The sequence below is a fragment of the Thalassophryne amazonica genome, chromosome 6 (genome assembly GCF_902500255.1).
Source record: "Thalassophryne amazonica chromosome 6, fThaAma1.1, whole genome shotgun sequence".
In the NCBI taxonomy this organism is placed as follows: Eukaryota; Metazoa; Chordata; class Actinopteri; order Batrachoidiformes; family Batrachoididae; genus Thalassophryne; species Thalassophryne amazonica.
In genome coordinates this window covers 96,458,500-96,475,803 of record NC_047108.1, presented here as the reverse complement: position 1 = coordinate 96,475,803, position 17,304 = coordinate 96,458,500, and the positions used below count along the sequence as shown (strand labels likewise).

Genomic DNA, 17,304 nt, shown 5'->3' with positions numbered 1-17,304 from the left:
AACTGCGCAGATTAAACAGCTAACAGATACAGAAAAACACCGCTGTGCTCCCGAACAGGAAGTGATACAATACCGCAGTGAGAGCCAACCACCAGTAGAGGCAAGCAAGAGCAAAAAAAATCTGGATGGTCTTGTTCCTCTTTTGTCCGGAGGACACGACATTCATGATGTCCAAAAACAATTTGAAATGTGGACTCATCAGACCACAGCACACATTTCCACTTTGCGTTTGTCCATTTCAAATGCGCTTGGGCCCAGAGAAGGCAGCGGCATGTCTGGATGTTGTTGATGTATGGCTTTCACTTTGCATGGTAGAGTTTTAACTTGCACTTCTAGATGTAGTGACAAACTGTGTTAACTGAGAATGGTTTTCTGAAGCGTTCCTGAGCCACGCGGTAAGATTCTTTACACAATGATGTCGGTTTTTAAGGCAGTGCCGCCTGAGGGATCGAAGGTCACCGGCATTCAATGTTGGTATTCGGCCTTGCTGCTCATGGATAGTTCTCCAGATTCTGTGAATTTTCTGATTATATTATGGACTGTAGATGATGGAATCCCTAAATTCCTTGCAATTGAACGTTGAGAAACATTGTTCTTAAACTGTTGGACTATTTTTTCACGTAGTTGTTCACAAAGTGGTGATCCTCGCTCCATCTTTGCTTGTGAACGGCTGGGCCTTTTGGGGTTGCTCCTTTTATACCCAGTCACTCACCTGTTTCTAATTAACCTGTTCACGTGTGGAATGTTCCAAACAGGTGTTCTTTGAGCATTCATCAACTTTCCCAGTCTTTTGTTGCCCCTGTCCCAGCTTTTTTGAAACCTGTTGCAGGCATCCATTTCAAAATGAGCAAATATTTACACAAAAACAAAAAAGTCTATCAATTTGAGCATTAAATATCTTGTGTTTGTGGTGTATTCAATTTAATATAAGTTGAAGAGGATTTCCAAATCATTGTATTCTGTTTTTATTTACATTTCATACAACGTCCCAACTTCATTGGAATTGAGATTATACCTTCTGGCAATTTGTTGCTAAACTTTCAGGTCTTCTTTTTAAGAAAATCCTGCTCTATACTACTTCATCATGAGGTTGTATTACTCGGGATACAACTCTTGCACTGACTGTGCACAATTTCGCCAATCACAGCCACAGAATTCTATAATGTCTTCTGGGTTGTCTGGGAGTTTTGGTGGCTTTCCTTACTCTTCTCCTTCTTGCACAGTCACTCAGTCTTTTGAGAACTATCTACTCTAACCCAACTGTCTACTGTCTTTTCTAATCCAGAGAAAGCATAATCCAGAAAAATTGCATGAAGACGCAACGGAGAACATTAAAACTGTCACTTTTTACACGCTCTTAATCAGCGGGAAAATGGTAAAAATGCACTCCAGAGCCCTTCTTTTAATGGCTCGTGCAATTATATGCACAGCAATGTAACACCATGTTGGTATAATTTATGTAGACAGTCGGAAATAAAGCGAACGTGCACACTTCTTAAACACTAGGTTCAATCATTTGCCATGCACGCAGTGCAGACGTTGCCGTCCAGTATGGCTGCATGAGCACATATCACAAGATCTGTGGCATCACCTGCACACCATCTATAACAGCAACGGCAGCAGTTGTGAGGATTGATGTATTTTTAACAAATAAGACAGCGACCAGTCTTTCATCCATCTTATTCGATGAGTTATTACTCAGAGTATTCTAGTTGTACTACTACAACGCTGCATTAAGTTGATTTAAATTGATAAGAGCCATACAAAAGTATGAGTATTTTGTTTAAATTTGTTGGTTTAAACTAAAAATATTAAGCAGCACCTTGAATTGAAGTTGGGCATTTTCCACCCTTAATGCATTGCAGAGCTTTTTAGTTGTTTACCATATATGTTAGATTGATCCCCTGTGCAAGTGTAATATCTAAGTATTGTGTCGGCAGATACTTGATATTAAATGACAGGCGGTGGGAAAAAAAGAACTGATTGGGATATCCCTAGTCCATATACTGTAAAAAGAGGCCCATTTCCAACACTTATGCCATGTGTCTCTTGGTAGGAGTGTTGCTAAGTGGTTAGTGCGATTGGTTTCAGTGTGGAAGGTTTCTGGTTCAAACCCCACTCCTGCCACATTTTTCCATGTAATGTGGAGTTGCGTCAGGAAGGGCATCCAGCATGAAACGTGCCAGATCAACAAGCAGATGTGGCGACCCTGAGTGAAAATAAGGAAGCAGCCGAAGTAACTTACTATGTCATGTGTCTCTTCTTGATGCAGAACATCATTGCAGAGCACGAGATTCGAAACATTTCTTGCGCTGCCCAGGACCCAGAGGATTTGTGCACGTTTGCCTACATCACCAAGGACCTGCAGACCAGCCACCATTATTGCCATGTGTTCAGCACAGTAGATGTGGTAAGGATGCTTCCATTGGATTCATCTGGATGCTTCCATTGGATTCAGTGTAAATTTTGAAACAGCCTTTGAAATATATATCAAAGTCAACCTTTGAAGACAGAAGGAGAAGGTACAGTTGTTATCTCTAGACTTCCTTATCTCTTGCAGGTGTCATGTTTCAGTTTGGTTTGATTGCCTCCTCGCAAAGTGTGACTGTGGCCCTCGTAACTCGCCCTCCATTACCTGCACTCGAAACTCTGGGTTTTGATTATTATCCCACTAATTTGCCTCTTAATGCAGTAAGAGTCAGTCCAGACTGCAGTCTCGTGAGGTCTAACAATGCCCTCTATGGCATTGAAACAAGGGACTGCTGCAGCACTCAGATAACCATCAAAGGTGATGAAACGTAACAGCCATGAGATGTGATCAGTAATTTTAAACAGTATCGACCCTGCTGCTGCTTTCTTCATCCCGGCACTATCCTCGTCACCCCACACAATGAGGATGCAGAGCTGATCAGATCTGTTGTAACACTGGTTGAAAGACACACAACAGCGCATTAATGGCCATACTTCAGTGTTTATCTCACAGCTGTTTTGTATCTGTTCTGATAATGCAGTTTTCATGTTGCACCACTATGTATCGTGTGTGGGATGTAATGTCCTCACACTGTGGTGTATATTCATCTGAACATGACGACTCAATAACAATACGTGTTACAAATTTGAAACTTTTGCAGTAGATAATCACTGGGGAGTAGATGATCTCATTATATTTTAGGGTTATTTGGTGTGTATACAGTGCATCCGGAAAATATTCACAGCACTTCACTTTGTCCACATTATGTTACAGCCTTATTCTAAAATAGATGATTTTTTTTACCTAAAATTTCTACACACAGTACCTCATATTGACTATGTGGGGAAAAAAGTTGTTTTGCAAATTTATTCAAAAAAAAAAAAATCACATGTACATAAGTATTCACAGCCTTTGCCATGAAGTTCAAAATTTAGCCCAGGTGCATCCTGTTTTCTTTGATCAGCTTTAAGATCTTTCTACAGCTAAATTGGAGCCCATCTGCAGTTCGCCAAAAGGCACCTGAAGTACTCTCAGATCATGTATATTTGTATTGTCTGTTTTGTCAGTAGCATGGCCCAAGCAGAGGGCCACCCCTTTGAGTCTGGTCTGCTTTAGGTTTCTTCCTCAAATCATCAGAGGGAATTTTTCCTTAGCACTGTCACCTGTGTGCTTGCTTTAGGGATTTGTAACATTAAACCTTAATTGTGTGAAGCACCTTGAGGCAGCTTTGTTGTGATTTGATGGAGCTTGAGAGGTGCTGCAAAGAGGAATGGGCAAAACTGTTCAAAGATAGGTGCACCAAGATTGTGGCATCATTTTCGAGAAGACTTGAGGTTTTAATTGCTGCTAAAGGTGCATAACTATTGAGCAAAGTTGTGAATACTTATGTACATATGATTTCTTAGTTTTTATTTTTAATAAATTTGCAAAACATTCAAAACTTTCTTCATGTTGCCATTTTGGGGTATTGTGAGTAGAATTTTGAGGGGAAAATAAATTTACTCCATTTTGGAATAAGGCTGTAGCAGAACAAAATGTAGAAAAAGTGAAGTGCTGTGAATACTTTCCAGGTGCACTGCATATTTGTATAAAGAGGATGAACTCTATCTCTTGTGAATATAAATGATTAACAGCACATGACGGACAATAAAACAATAGGTGCCACCCGGAGGAATAGATGATTGCTTCAGGGTGATTTTGTGCTTATATCTGAATATTAATGGGAATTAAGTTAAATTTCTCTGTTTGGCTTCTGTGAGGATGGCGTGAAGCCGCGCTAAAGCATGCGGACTCTCGATGATGTGCATATCAACATCTACATGCTCTGTCTACCAGACAAAAAGGTTCTGCTGGCGGTGGAAACACAAGCCAAGCCAGACTTAATCGTTCTGACCTATACCATATTGTGCACTACCAACGCGGACCACTCAATGGAAACGGGGCTGCCAGCATCTGCTGGCTAAATCGTCATGGCGTGACAGCTGCATAACTTATTCAACGTAGCCAACGCTTTCATCAAATTTTTCATAAGTCGGCATACACTGGCTAAATCATCAAGGTGTGACAGGCCCATAAAACTGTTGCTGATAATTGTGTGTGTTATTGATGTAGGTATTATGACAGACATGGATCTGCTGATTACCACATATATGACCACCTCCAAGACCATCACCATCAGGCCAAACCAGAAACCCTGGATGACCGGAAAGGTGCGCTCCCTGCTGAAAATTCGTGATGCTGCATTCAAAGACAGCAGTGCAACAGCACTCAGAGCAGCCAGAAGGAACCTGACGGTGGGAATAAAAAGAGCTAAGTCCACATATGCCCTCAAGGTTCAAGGCCACCTCCAATCTAACAACCCACGGAGCATGTGGAGGGGCATCAAATGCATCTTGAACTACAAAAACAATGTAGCACAGTGCTCTACAGACCCAGCGCTCCCGGACACTCTGAACGCCTTTAATGCGCATTTTGAGGCATCCAACACCACCACCCCCTCCCGAGTCCCTCCCTCCCCCAAAGACCCCCCCAGTCAGCAGCATCACTACACCTGAGGTGAGGAACGTGCTGCAGAGGATCAATCCCCGAAAGGCCCCAGGCCCTGACGGACTACCAGGAAGGGTGCTTAAAGACTGTGCACACCAGCTGTCTGAGGTTCTGGCGGATATATTCAACACCTCTCTGTCCCAAGCCAGAGTTCCGCCATGCCTCAAGACATCAAGGATCATCCCTGTGCCAAAGACCTCTGCACCATCGTGCCTTAATGACTACAGGCCACTTGCACTTACCCTCATCACCACAAAGTGCTTTGAGAGGCTGGTGATGAGGCGCCTGAAGCAGACCATCGATGTGACTGTAGATGAGCACCAGTACGCGTACAGGCAAAACCGGTCCACAGCTAATGCCATCTCCACCGTGGTGCATCAGGCCCTCTCTCACACAAAGAACAAGGACTCCTATGCAAGGCTGCTGTTCCTGGACTTCACTTCTGCGTTCAACACCAACATCCCGCAGAAACTGGTTTCCAAGCTGGCTGAACTAGGAGCCCCCTCAGCACTGTGCAACTGGATCCTGGACTTCCTGACTGGGAGGCCACAGAGTGTCAGGATCAACACCACCTCATCCTCCACCATCATCCTGAACACTGGCTCACCCCAGGGTTGTGTACTCAGTCCACTGCTGTACACATTGTTGACCTTCGACTGCAGGGCCCAGCACAGGAATAATCTTGTTACGTTTGCAGACGATACAGCAGTGATCGGGCTCATTAGCCAAGGGGATGACTTCCGCAGGTCAGCCCCCACCACCCCTCCCCCCTCTACATCAACGGAGCAGCAGTGGAGATCGTCTCCTCCATCATGTATCTTGGAGTCCATCTCTCCAACACTCTCACCTGGCACACCAACACCATGGCTGTCATTAAGAAAGCCCACCAACGTCTCTATTTTTTGAGGAAATTGGGAAGGACCGGACTGAACACAGACGTCCTCAGGGCCTTCTACAGCTGTGCAGTGGAGTGTGTCCTGTCCTGCTGCCTCCCTGTGTGGTATGGTGGCTGTATGGTGGCGGAGAAGAAAGCGCTGCAGCGGGTGGTGAAGTCTGCACAGAGGACCATCAGATGCAGCTTACCACCCATTGAGGACATCTACATCTCCAGATGTAGAGACAAAACCACCTGCATCCTCCGAGACTCCACCCACTCTGCGCAGTCTGTTCACACCTCTTCCCTCTGGAAGGAGGCTGTGCAGCATCCTGGCAAAAACATCCAGACTGAAAAACAGCTTCTACCCGAATGCTGTCAGACTGTTGAACAGTTCAACATCCACCACCAAACTGTGAACATTGCACTACATGCACATTGTCACGTTCTTAATACTCTAACGTTGCTGCTGCCGCCGACCCTGTGCCTTGTATATATACATTCTATGGCCACAGGGGTGCGCATATTGTACATTGCAAAAGCTTATATTGCAAAAGTTTATACAATAGGTTAGGTTAAAAAAAATTTGTCCCAGTTAAGTACACCAAGACCTGGAGAAACTGCATTTCGTTATGCCTGTAAGGGTCGAGTGACAATAAAGGTGAGTCTGAGTCTGAGTCTGAAATTGGAATACTGTGTCCATAATCTACTACAGATGTATACAGAAGACATAATTAGGGGATTATTTTAATGCTGTACATTACGTCATTAACTACTGTGTACCGGAATTGTGCAGTTTTTCTTTTGTGATAGGAAAGCCTTTTTCACGCCTTTTTTGTTTTTGTTTTTTGTTTCATTGAAAACTGGCCACGCTTTTTTTTTCCAGTCCTCAAAAGTAGAAACTTTGCTCAGTTTGCATTTAACATATTTTCTGGACTTTGTCACACTACAGTATTCGTCGTGTCTATCCAAAAATGTGTCAGAAAAAAAAATTGGTCAAAAGTTGCATTCAATTTTGAAACGTGGTGATACTGCTTCATATCGGTGCAGGCTTACCTCACTAAATGTAAAAAATAAATAAATAAATAAATAAAGCTATATATTTTAAATCATTATTTGCCTTACCTTAGCCTAGCCATCCTCCTCATTGCAGTGCTGTCTCTCACAACATGCAAACAATTCATGTGCCAAGTCATATGAAGGGTATTCTCTTTTTTTAGTCAAGAGCATGGTCTTTCGCTTTGAGAGCATTATTTATTCATTTTGCTTGTCCTTTCTTCTTGTTGGCATCTGGCTTAATGTTGCATTGCAGCCACCTTCTGGTCTGTAATGTGGATCAGACTGTACCTCATACATAGCAGTATACAGGAGCAGCTTGTCATGCATTTCTTACAGGTGCATTACAATCTATGGCCACAAGCCATAGATTGTCTTCTTCTTTGTCATTCGGCTGTTCCCGTTAGGGGTCGCCACAGCAGATCAGTCGTTTCCATCTCACCCTGTCCTCTGTATCTTCCTCTGTCACACCAACCACCTGCATGTCCTCTCTCAGCACATCCATGAACCTCCTCTTTGGTCTCCCTCTTCTCCTCCTGCCTGGTGGCTCCATCCTCAGCATCCTTCTCCCTGTATACCCTGGGTCCCTCCTCTGCACATGTCCAAACCATCTCAATCTCGCCTCTCTGACTTTGTCTCCAAACCGTCCCACCTGAGCTGTCCCTCTGATATGTTCATTCCTAATCTTGTCCATTCTTGTCACTCCCAAAGAGAATCTCAACATCTTCAGCTCTGCCACCTCCAGCTCTGCCTCCTGTCTTTTTGTTAGTGCCACTGTCTCTAAACCATACAACATAGCTGGTCTCACTACTGTTTTGTACACTTTCCCCTTCACTCTTGCTGATATTCTTCAGTCACAAATCACTCCTGCCACCTTTCTCCACCCACTCCACCCTGCCTGCACTTTCTTCTTCACCTCTCTACCACACGCTCCATTACTTTGAACAGTTGACCCCAAATATTTAAACTCATCTACTTTCACCACTTCTACTCCTTGTAACTGCACTATTCCACTGGGCTCCCTCTCATTCACACACATGTACTCAGTCTTGCTTCTACTGACTTTCATTCCCCTTCTCTCCAAAGCATATCTTCACTTCTCCAGACTAGACTCAACTTGCTCTCTACTCTCACTACAGATCACAATGTCATCTGCAAACATCATAGTCCATGGGGACTCCTGTCTGATCTCATCTGTCAACCTGTCCATCACCACTGCAAACAAGAAAGGACTCAGAGCTGATCCTTGGTGTAATCCCACCTCCACCTTGAATGAGTCTGTCATTCCGACTGCGCATCTCACCGCTGTCACACTATTCTTGAACATGTCCTGTACTACCCTAACATACTTCTCTGCCACTCCAGACTTCCTCATACAATGCCACAACTCTTCTCTTGGCACCCTATCATAAGCTTTTTCTAAGTCCACAAACACACAATGTAACTCTTTCTGTCCTTCTCTGTACTTTTCCAACAGTATTCTCAGAGCAAACATTGCATCTGTAGTGCTCTTTCTCGGCATGAAACCATATTGCTGCTCACAGATCTTCACCTGTTTTCTAAGCCTAGCTTCTACTACTCTTTCCCATAACTTCATGCTGTGGCTGATCAGCTTTATGCCTCTGTAGTTACTGCAGCTCTGCACATCACCTTTGTTCTTGAAAATAGGAACCAGCACACTTCGTCTCCACTCCTCAGGCATCCTCTCACTTTCCAAGATTTTATTAAACAATCTGGTTAGAAACTCTACTGCCATCTCTCCTAGACATTTCCATGCCTCCACTGGAATGTCATCTGGACCAACTGCCTTTCCACTCTTCATAGCAGCCCTCACTTCTTCCTTGCTAATCTCTTTTACTTCCTGATTTACTCTCACCACATCATCCAGCCTTTTCTCTCGCTCATTTTCTTTATTCATCAACTCTTCGAAATATTCCCTCCACCTTCTCAGCACACACTCCTCACTTGTCAGCACATTACCATGTGCATCTTTTACCACCCTAACCTGCTGCACATCCTTTCCAGCTCTGTCCCTTTGTCTGGCCAATCAGTACAAGTCCTTTTCTCCTTCCTTACTATTCAACTTCTTGTACAGCTCGCAATATGCCTTTTCCTTTGCCTTTGCCACTTCTCTTCTCACCTTATGCCGCATGTCCTTGTACTCCTGTCTACTTTCTTCATCTCTCCGACTATCCCAAAACTTTTTCGCCAACCTCTTTCTCCTTATGCTTTCCTGGACCTCTTCATTCCACCACCAAGTCTCCTTGTCTTCCTTCCACTGTCCAGATGTCATACCCAGTACTGCCCTAGCTGTCTCCCTCACCACATCTGCAGTACTCTTCCAATTGTCCAAAATTGCTTCCCCTCCAACTAGTGCTTCTCTCACCTGCTCGCTAAATTTCACACAACAGTCTTCCTCCTTCAGCTTCCACCATCTGATCCTTTGTTGAGCTCTCACTCTCTTCTTCTTTACCTCTAAAGTCATCCTACAAACAACCATCCTATGCTGTCTAGTGACACTCTCTCCTGCTACCACCTTACAGTCTGTGATTTCTTTTAGCTTGCATCTCCTATAAAGAATGTAGTCCACCTGTGTGCACCTTCCTCCACTTTTATATGTTACCCTGTGCTCCTCCCTTTTCTTAAAGTAGGTATTCACCACAGCCATTTCCATCCTTTTTGCAAAATCAACTACCATCTGTCCTTCCCCATTCCTATCCTTGATACCATATCTACCCATTACTTCCTCATCACCTCTGTTCCCTTCACCAACATGGCCATTGAAGTCTGCTCCTATCACCACTCTTTCATGCTTGGGCACACTCTCCACCACCTCATCTAACACACTCCAGAAATCTTCTTTCTCCTCCCCCCTACCTGTGGGGCATATGCACTGATAATATTCATCATCACCCCTTCAATTTCCAACTTCACACTCATCACCCTGTCAGACACTCGCTTAACCTCCAACACACTCGTAACATATTCTTCCTTTAAAATGACCCCAACACCATTTCTTTTTCTGTCCTCACCATGGTACAACAACTTGTACCCACCGCCGATGCTCCTGCTCTTACTTCCCTTCCACTTGGTCTCTTGCACACACAGTATGTCTACCTTTCTCCTCTCCATCATATCAGCCAGCTCTCTCCCTTTACCAGTCATACTACCAACATGCAAAGTCCCCACTCTCATTTCCACCCTTCTAGTTTTCTTCTTCTCCCACTGTTCGTGGCAACGTTTTCCTCCTCTTCTTCGTCGTCGTCTTCTTCGCCCAGCAGTAGCCCAATTTCCACTGGCACCCTGTTGGGCAATAGCACCGGTGGCGGACGTTGTTAACCCGGGCCGCGACCGATCCGGTATGGGAATTCGATTCTGAGTCTGCATAGTTGGGTTGGCTTGTTTTACGCCGGATGCCCTTCCTGACGCAACCCTCCTCTTTTATCCGGGCTTGGGACCGGCACTCAGAATGTACTGGCTGCACACCCCATGTGGCTGAGTTCTAGCCATAGATTGTAATGCAGTATATTTTTGACATATAAATTGCTTTGAAATGCAAATTGCAGGACCAGACAAACAAGGGGGAAAAGCACGACTTGTCAGTCCTGAAAATATGGTACTCTGTTCTTTCTCTGGCATTCTGGAATGATTTTAAAAGCTGCATGTTTGTTTTCTCTCTACCAGAACCTGGCCTATGAGATTATACTGACACTAGGCCAGGCGTTCGAAGTAGCTTATCAGCTGGCTCTACAGGCCCAGAGGACCAAGCAACACCAGAACCTCCCAGTGGGACCTGGTTCAGAGGTCATTGAGACAAAGTCCAGCCGACCAGTACCCAAGCCACGAGGCAGTGTGCGGAAATCGGCAGTAAGTTGGATATTTAAAAAAAAAAAAATTCTTGGGCATAAATACCATGTACAACACGATGTATACAGCTGAAGTGAGTACACACAGTGCAGTATCACTTTAATTAGTCAGTTGTCACCTCACAATAGTTACATTATATCTAAGTTGAAAGGCAGAGTTTTTCCTCTGATGTACAAATTCTTTAGAAAGACTCTATTGAAAATATAGGCCCCAAAATAGAAACTCAGTGCAACAAATTGCATTGTTGCAATCCAAACAAACACACCCTTTAATACGACACATCTAAATCATCACTTTTATAGCCTTTTTTTTAAGAAGTCAGAGGATAGATGGAACAATTTCAAGTCATTGAAAGTCTTATCAGATTAAGTTAATGCAATAAGAAATTAATAGAAATTCTTTTAGAGCAGGCTCACTTCAAAAAGAAGTAATCATGATGGAGGCAGGCCAGTGAAGAGCCTCAAAGACACAAAGACAACTTTGAAGGAGTTTGTGATTGTAAAAACTGGACATAGGACAACTATTGTCTGTTGCTTCATGATGAAGTTGTGCGGCTTCAAGACTATTACTATACATGTTAATGTTTTTCTGAGCTTCGTTAGAATTTCACAGTTTGAGATAGTGTTTGTCCTGTATCACATTGTGTTTGTTTTTACAATTAATATTAAAAGAGTTACATATTTGCAATTGGGGGAATGCCAAATGACTCATGCCCTACAAAATACATAATTAGATTTAGAAAGCTATTTTAGCGTTGGCATAAAGATTGTGTTGTAAATATGAACAGTTGTTAATCTTTTTTGGAATCAACCATGTAGCCATATATTCTCACAATTATTTTCCTTTTGATTAATCTAATCATTAGTTTTCTGATTAATCAATTAATTCTTTATAAAATATTAGACAAGCAGTAAAAACACATTTGATTTCCAAAAGACAAAATTGGCCTTTTGTCCAGCAAAATGATGAAAGTAAATCATTTTTGAACAGCCGCAACCATAAAACTAGATAACTGACACCAGCAGATAAACAATTATCAATGCAATTGACATTTTTGCAGTTGATTGACCAAGCGAATAATGGTTTCAGCTCTACAGTGCACATTTGAGCCAGTCTGTTGTTTTTTTACCTAATTGTGATCACAGTGTGCTGATGTTCATGAGGTCATTAGCATTAAAGCACAAAGAGGAGAATTTCTGCTGAATATTAATGAGGTAATTGCTCCTTGGAAGCCAGTCAGAGAGCTAATGAACTAAACAGAATGTGACTCTCTCACATCTGTGTTTTATTTTAATTTTCATCATCGTAATTATTATTATTATTAAAACCTTCTTTCACCTCTGCCTCCACTGTTTCCTGGAACACTGCGACACACTTAAGTTACATAATTCACAGTCGCGCTTTCTTCTGTCCCATGCTGCTCAAATCTGTTATAATTCGCCCCCTTGTAATTTTTTCTTCACGCCTCCTCTTCCTCCTGCCTCTCCCTCCTCCTGGTGGTATTGATCTCTCCCAGGATTCTCCTCCTCTCGACAGTCGTTGCTGTTACTGTTACACCTGCACTTCCTCCTTCCTCCCGCCGCACTCTTCCAGCCCTGCCACCCAGGTGCTGCCCTCTCATCCTCTTCAGTCTCCCTCCTCTCACACTTTGTCCTGTTTATTTTTCCTCACTTCCCTGTAACTTCCATAATCCCCGCAGATCTGTTTTTGTTTTTCTTCTTCTGTGTGAAAATATCTGGTCCATTCCTTTGAGGTGTACTGACAAATCCTTTATTTGTTACACTTTACTCCATCGCCCCCTAGTGAACATGTGGAAGTCACACACTCAATATTTTCATGAAAGGAGAGGTTCAAATCTCCACAACTCCCTCTACGCCCTTCCTCTAGATCCACCACTGCCTCAGTGTAGGAAAAGGTTAGGCTTGTACCCTAAAAATGCAACAATTGAACGAATAGTCGAGCAGTATTGGCTGTGGTGGCCACCAGATCTAGGCTTTGGAAATAAAAGAAATTTAACATTTTTAAGTCACATTGTAACTTCAACTACACCTGCTTCTAATTTTTGTTTTTGTTTTTTTTACCAGCGATGTGACGAAATTATTCCCTGCAACAAGCTTAAAATATGTCCAGCAGGTGGCAGTGAGGTATATGGTGTATCACATAAGTAAAACTTTGCTGCTTGTTACATTGAACTGGCACATTAAAATGTTCACCAAATATTAGTTTATTTATCCTCATTATGTATCCTTTTAATTTGGTTACAGACAACATCATTTTTGAGTTATCATGTTAATAAACTGGAGGGGAAAAAAAATCCTCACATTTGTGTATTCACTCACTACATGAATGAGCCTGTCCATTCCGGTTTAACACCATAAGTGTAAAGTTAAAAGGGTGAAAATGATGATAAACTGATTAAAAGTTGTTTAATTTTGATGTATAAGAACATTACAATAAGCAAGACTGTTTTGCTTATTTAGTATTCAGTACATAGACCTGTCTGCCACCTGGTGGACATGTCTGGGAATGTTGCAGTCATATCATCACATGCATGATGAAATTGAGGAGTGGGTGTGGTTGAAGTCACATGTTGCTTGAAATGAATTCATTTGTTTGATTTACCATTTCTAAATCCTGCCACTGCTCCTTCTGAGTGCACGTCAACATACAGCACAGCTGTAGTTTATCATTTGAGGGGAAAATCATCTAACAGCTCTCTGTGTCTTTGCAGGGGGACACTGTAGAGCAGGAGGGCGATTCTCATTCCCAGGGCAGCGCCACATGGCTTGTGGATCCAAAGGAACCTAAGCGCACGATCAGCACTAAGTACGAGACCACCATCTTCTGAGTGGAATCCTCCTTCCTCCTGACCTCTGACCCTGGGCCTGGTCTGACCTGCCTGTCCTTTTCCTCCTTTCTTTGTGCCTTTCACTGTGGCTCTGCCTCTCTCTGAGCTGGATCTGTTTCTCCGGCGTCTCTCTCTGTAGCGGTGTGCTGCGTTGCTGCCCGGTGGGCTGAGAGAATAATCACCGTTCCCTCTCAGCCTGCCTCGTCTGTGTGCTCTTCTGCCAAAAAGACGCTCTGTGACAGTTATATCGGTGCCACTGCTCGCCACTTGTAATGCTTAATCGCCACTTCTCTGCATTTTTATTGATTATTACCACAGTTCCACCTGACTGGTAACTGACTGGTATTGTAGCACTTACATCCACTATTACTCTCTTTTGTCATAATCTTTACTTTTGATTGCTTTCAACTCTCGAGTGCAATACTTCGTTTTAACTCCTTCAGTTTATGTCCTTCTCATGTGTTTATGTGCTCTTCCCCCCCCCCCCCCCCCCCCCCTTGGTGCTTTTCCTGCTTCACTAGGCAGCAGCCACTCTGAGGCTGTTATTTCTGATCGTTGAACTCCTGACATCAAGTGCTGAGAGAACCAATCTGCTAAACTGCAGCCAAGAGTGGTCGACTACTCGTCCTGCACCTGGCTTTTTCCCATAATTCTATGCATTAGTTGGACTTTAGCAGACTTTCTGTTGAGTGATCCAGGTCAACACCTGTTTTAAACCATTAATGAATTGTTTGGAGCCAAAGCAGGCTAAAATCCTGCCACTGTGATATTGTTCTTTTTTGAGCTAAAGAAATAAACCTGAGGGATTTTTTTCTCTTGAACAGAGAACAGATTATAGACAGGCATCGAAAGAGCAGTTCATCTGCAGAACACAAATGGTTCATCCTGTTGTTGTTGTTGTTGTTGGCCTGCCCACCTCTGTGTGTCAGAACAGTAGGATTAAAACTCGATGCATGTTTTGGAGTGAACTACAAGCACTTTTAACAAATCGTCAACATGTATGTCAGAATATGTGCATCTTTGTCCGTCCCGTCTTTCCTTTTGACAACAGATGCCTTCTGTGTTCATCCTGTGAGTGTTGCCGTTTGTTTTGCCACTTACACAGAGTTAATATTTTACAGCCGTTTGTGAAGGGAGTTAATCATTGCAATAGATAATTACCACACTGTGGTCATGCATTATTTTAAACTCATTGCTTTGTATGCCTGTGTGTGTGTGTCCTGTCCTTATAGCTGAACTCTGTGGCCAAAAGGGCAGGAATGACCCCTGTTGCATGGTGGGTAGGATGTTTTGTTGGAAAGATGGCCTACTTCTCATGCAGCAGATCACACTGCCACTTGGATCACCCTTGCAGCACGTCACAGTAACACATCACGAGAGGGAACGAGCCTGCATGTTCAGTTTGCACCATTGCACAGCCCATCCAGTCATGTGATGTCACTGAGTTAATTTTCTTTTTGTTTTGTTTTTTCTCTTTTTTTTTAAGAGCTATAAGTCCAGCGAACTTCCCTTTTAGAGTATTTACCTGCAGGTTTCACTGCAGAACTTAAAGCTAATGGGAATGTGGTTGAGCTATTAGGAACACTTTTATTTCTATTTTTTAATCATGCAATGCTTCAAGATCAAATAGTGGTCTAACAGACCATAGTCTATCCATGATCTATACGGACCACACCCCCCACGGTTTGGTACACATAGGAACTGCGGCTTCATTGCAACATTGACCCAGTAGTGTGAAATACAGATTTATTGTCATGGTGACTTCTTTTTAAAGTGATGACTGTGTAAATGCAGAGTTGCAGTGAAATCAGTGTGAGCGGAGAAAAAGCACTTGTGCAGTCACGCGGCTGGAACTTATTAAAAGCAGACAGCCCCCGCTGCCTCGGGCACCACTCAAGGCAGCTTTGTGCTGGCTTGGTGCATGTCAGGGTTCAAGCATGAAATGTTTCACTTCATATTATCAGGAGTTGAGGCCGGAGTGTCCGTCACCTCTTCCACATGCCATGTGAGTTGAGTGCTGGGAGTCCACAGCGCTCCAAACTTTTTCCGAGCGGTGTGCCTGCTCAGGAAGACTAGTGTATTTATCCAGTTTTGTTTCTTTTTGTATTACTTTTAAATATGTTAACAAAGGCTATTTTTTATTCACTAGTACTGTTCATATTGCAATTTAATATAACAATTAAGTATTTTATTACAAAATATTATTTATGCATTGGACTCCTTTTTATTCAGGACTGTGGGAAAATGTCCTTGTTCTTTTTAAAAATGGAAAACCAAGTGATATGTCTTTCTCTTTTTTTTGTACTGATCCATAAAATGATCCAATCCGTGAATAAAAGATGTAATCTGAACCAAACCGTGGGTTTTGTGATCCGTGACACCCCTACAATGTAATATGTGATACAGAGAGCTCATTGTAACCAGGTACAGTCCGTCACTGTTCCCAGGCATTGTAGCGCCTCTTTACAACTACCACCTTCTCTCCATTAACACACAACTGTGATCATAAAATGTTGCCGATAGATTAAAACTAAGAGCAAAGGAGCAAACACTACAGACTTATTTCTTTGTAATCAAACAGGGTTTCTTGTTTTAAGTGTTTTATAGGACAGTAAGATGTCCTGATAACAGAACTGGATCAGCTGTGGTTTACTGCAGTTTTCTCTGCTGCGCCTTTTGTTTAATTAATACTGATGAAATTTTCCGCCAAACCTGCCATGTAGGCTGGTGCTTATTTTTATTTTTGCCACAGAACAATAGGGCACAGCATGTGTCTCCTTGCTAACCTCCCACTGTGCGTCTATGAATGGTACTTGTTGATCAGCTGATGTGTATGTGACTGCATAGTCAGGCAATTATCGTTCAACTGTTGTGTATGTGGTACTTGGTGGAGCCAGTATGATAGCTATGTGGTACACTGTCCTTAAGTAGCTGGTGTCAACACCTGCAGCCATCAGCCTGGAACCCGTTCAGCTTTTGCACATTGCTAAAGATCAGGAGCGATACTTTGAGACTGACCTGATGACTACAATGATTAAAATGGTAATGTACATGAATTAGCATTCTGTATTTTGATACTTGAATGACTTTTTTTTTTCTCGCTTTTATAGATAAATATGTATATGTATGTACTGTATGTACTTGTGTAATTTTTGATGCTTGTCAAAAGAGAGAAAATGATTGTCTTATAAAGGTTAACATATCATAAATAAATCACCTTTGATTTGGGAAAAAAAGGCAGAGAAAAAAAACTGAGGGACCTCACTTGAGAAAAAAGATTGTAAATAATCTTGGGCTTCCAGTCTTTTTTTATGATTATTTTTCATAATTGTACGACTAATAAATGGCTTGATTCATTTTTGTCTGTGTCTGTTATATTGATGTTATTTAAAATTCTGTCCAACTTCATCACATCTCTATTTTTCTTGAGGGCATGCTTGCATGTATCAAAGTTAAAGTGACTCCAGAAAAAAAAATGCAGAAACAAGGAACAGTGGCCTCAGTAGCCTATCAGCACCCACAATTTAACATGTTAACAGTATAAATGCAAAATGACCGGTTAACGAGTGCATGATTAAGTAAATAAATATTTTCATGTTAGGTTTAAGATATATTTATTTATGTACTTTCTGATTGAGCGCT

The 17,304-nt window shown here is 42.5% G+C and overlaps 1 protein-coding gene across 11 annotated transcripts in view; it reads left to right on the top strand.

Moving 5' to 3' along the window:
- The window catches only part of LOC117512702 (ankyrin repeat and SAM domain-containing protein 1A), a 153,152-nt gene extending 136,135 nt beyond the window's left edge, over positions 1-17,017 (top strand). For 6 of the 11 annotated variants that reach the window (XM_034172869.1, XM_034172871.1, XM_034172868.1 and 3 more), the window contains 4 exons: positions 2,273-2,410; positions 10,632-10,814; positions 12,331-12,420; positions 13,546-14,130. In XM_034172869.1, the coding sequence (XP_034028760.1) occupies positions 2,273-2,410; positions 10,632-10,814; positions 12,331-12,420; positions 13,546-13,662 (528 nt within the window). In that variant the 3' untranslated portion in view covers positions 13,663-14,130. Of the gene's footprint in view, positions 1-2,272; positions 2,411-10,631; positions 10,815-12,330; positions 12,421-13,545; positions 14,131-14,183 lie in introns of those variants that run through there. The other 5 variants (XM_034172872.1, XM_034172879.1, XM_034172878.1 and 2 more) reach the window with 5 other exon arrangements.
- The last annotated feature ends 287 nt before the right edge of the window (positions 17,018-17,304 follow it).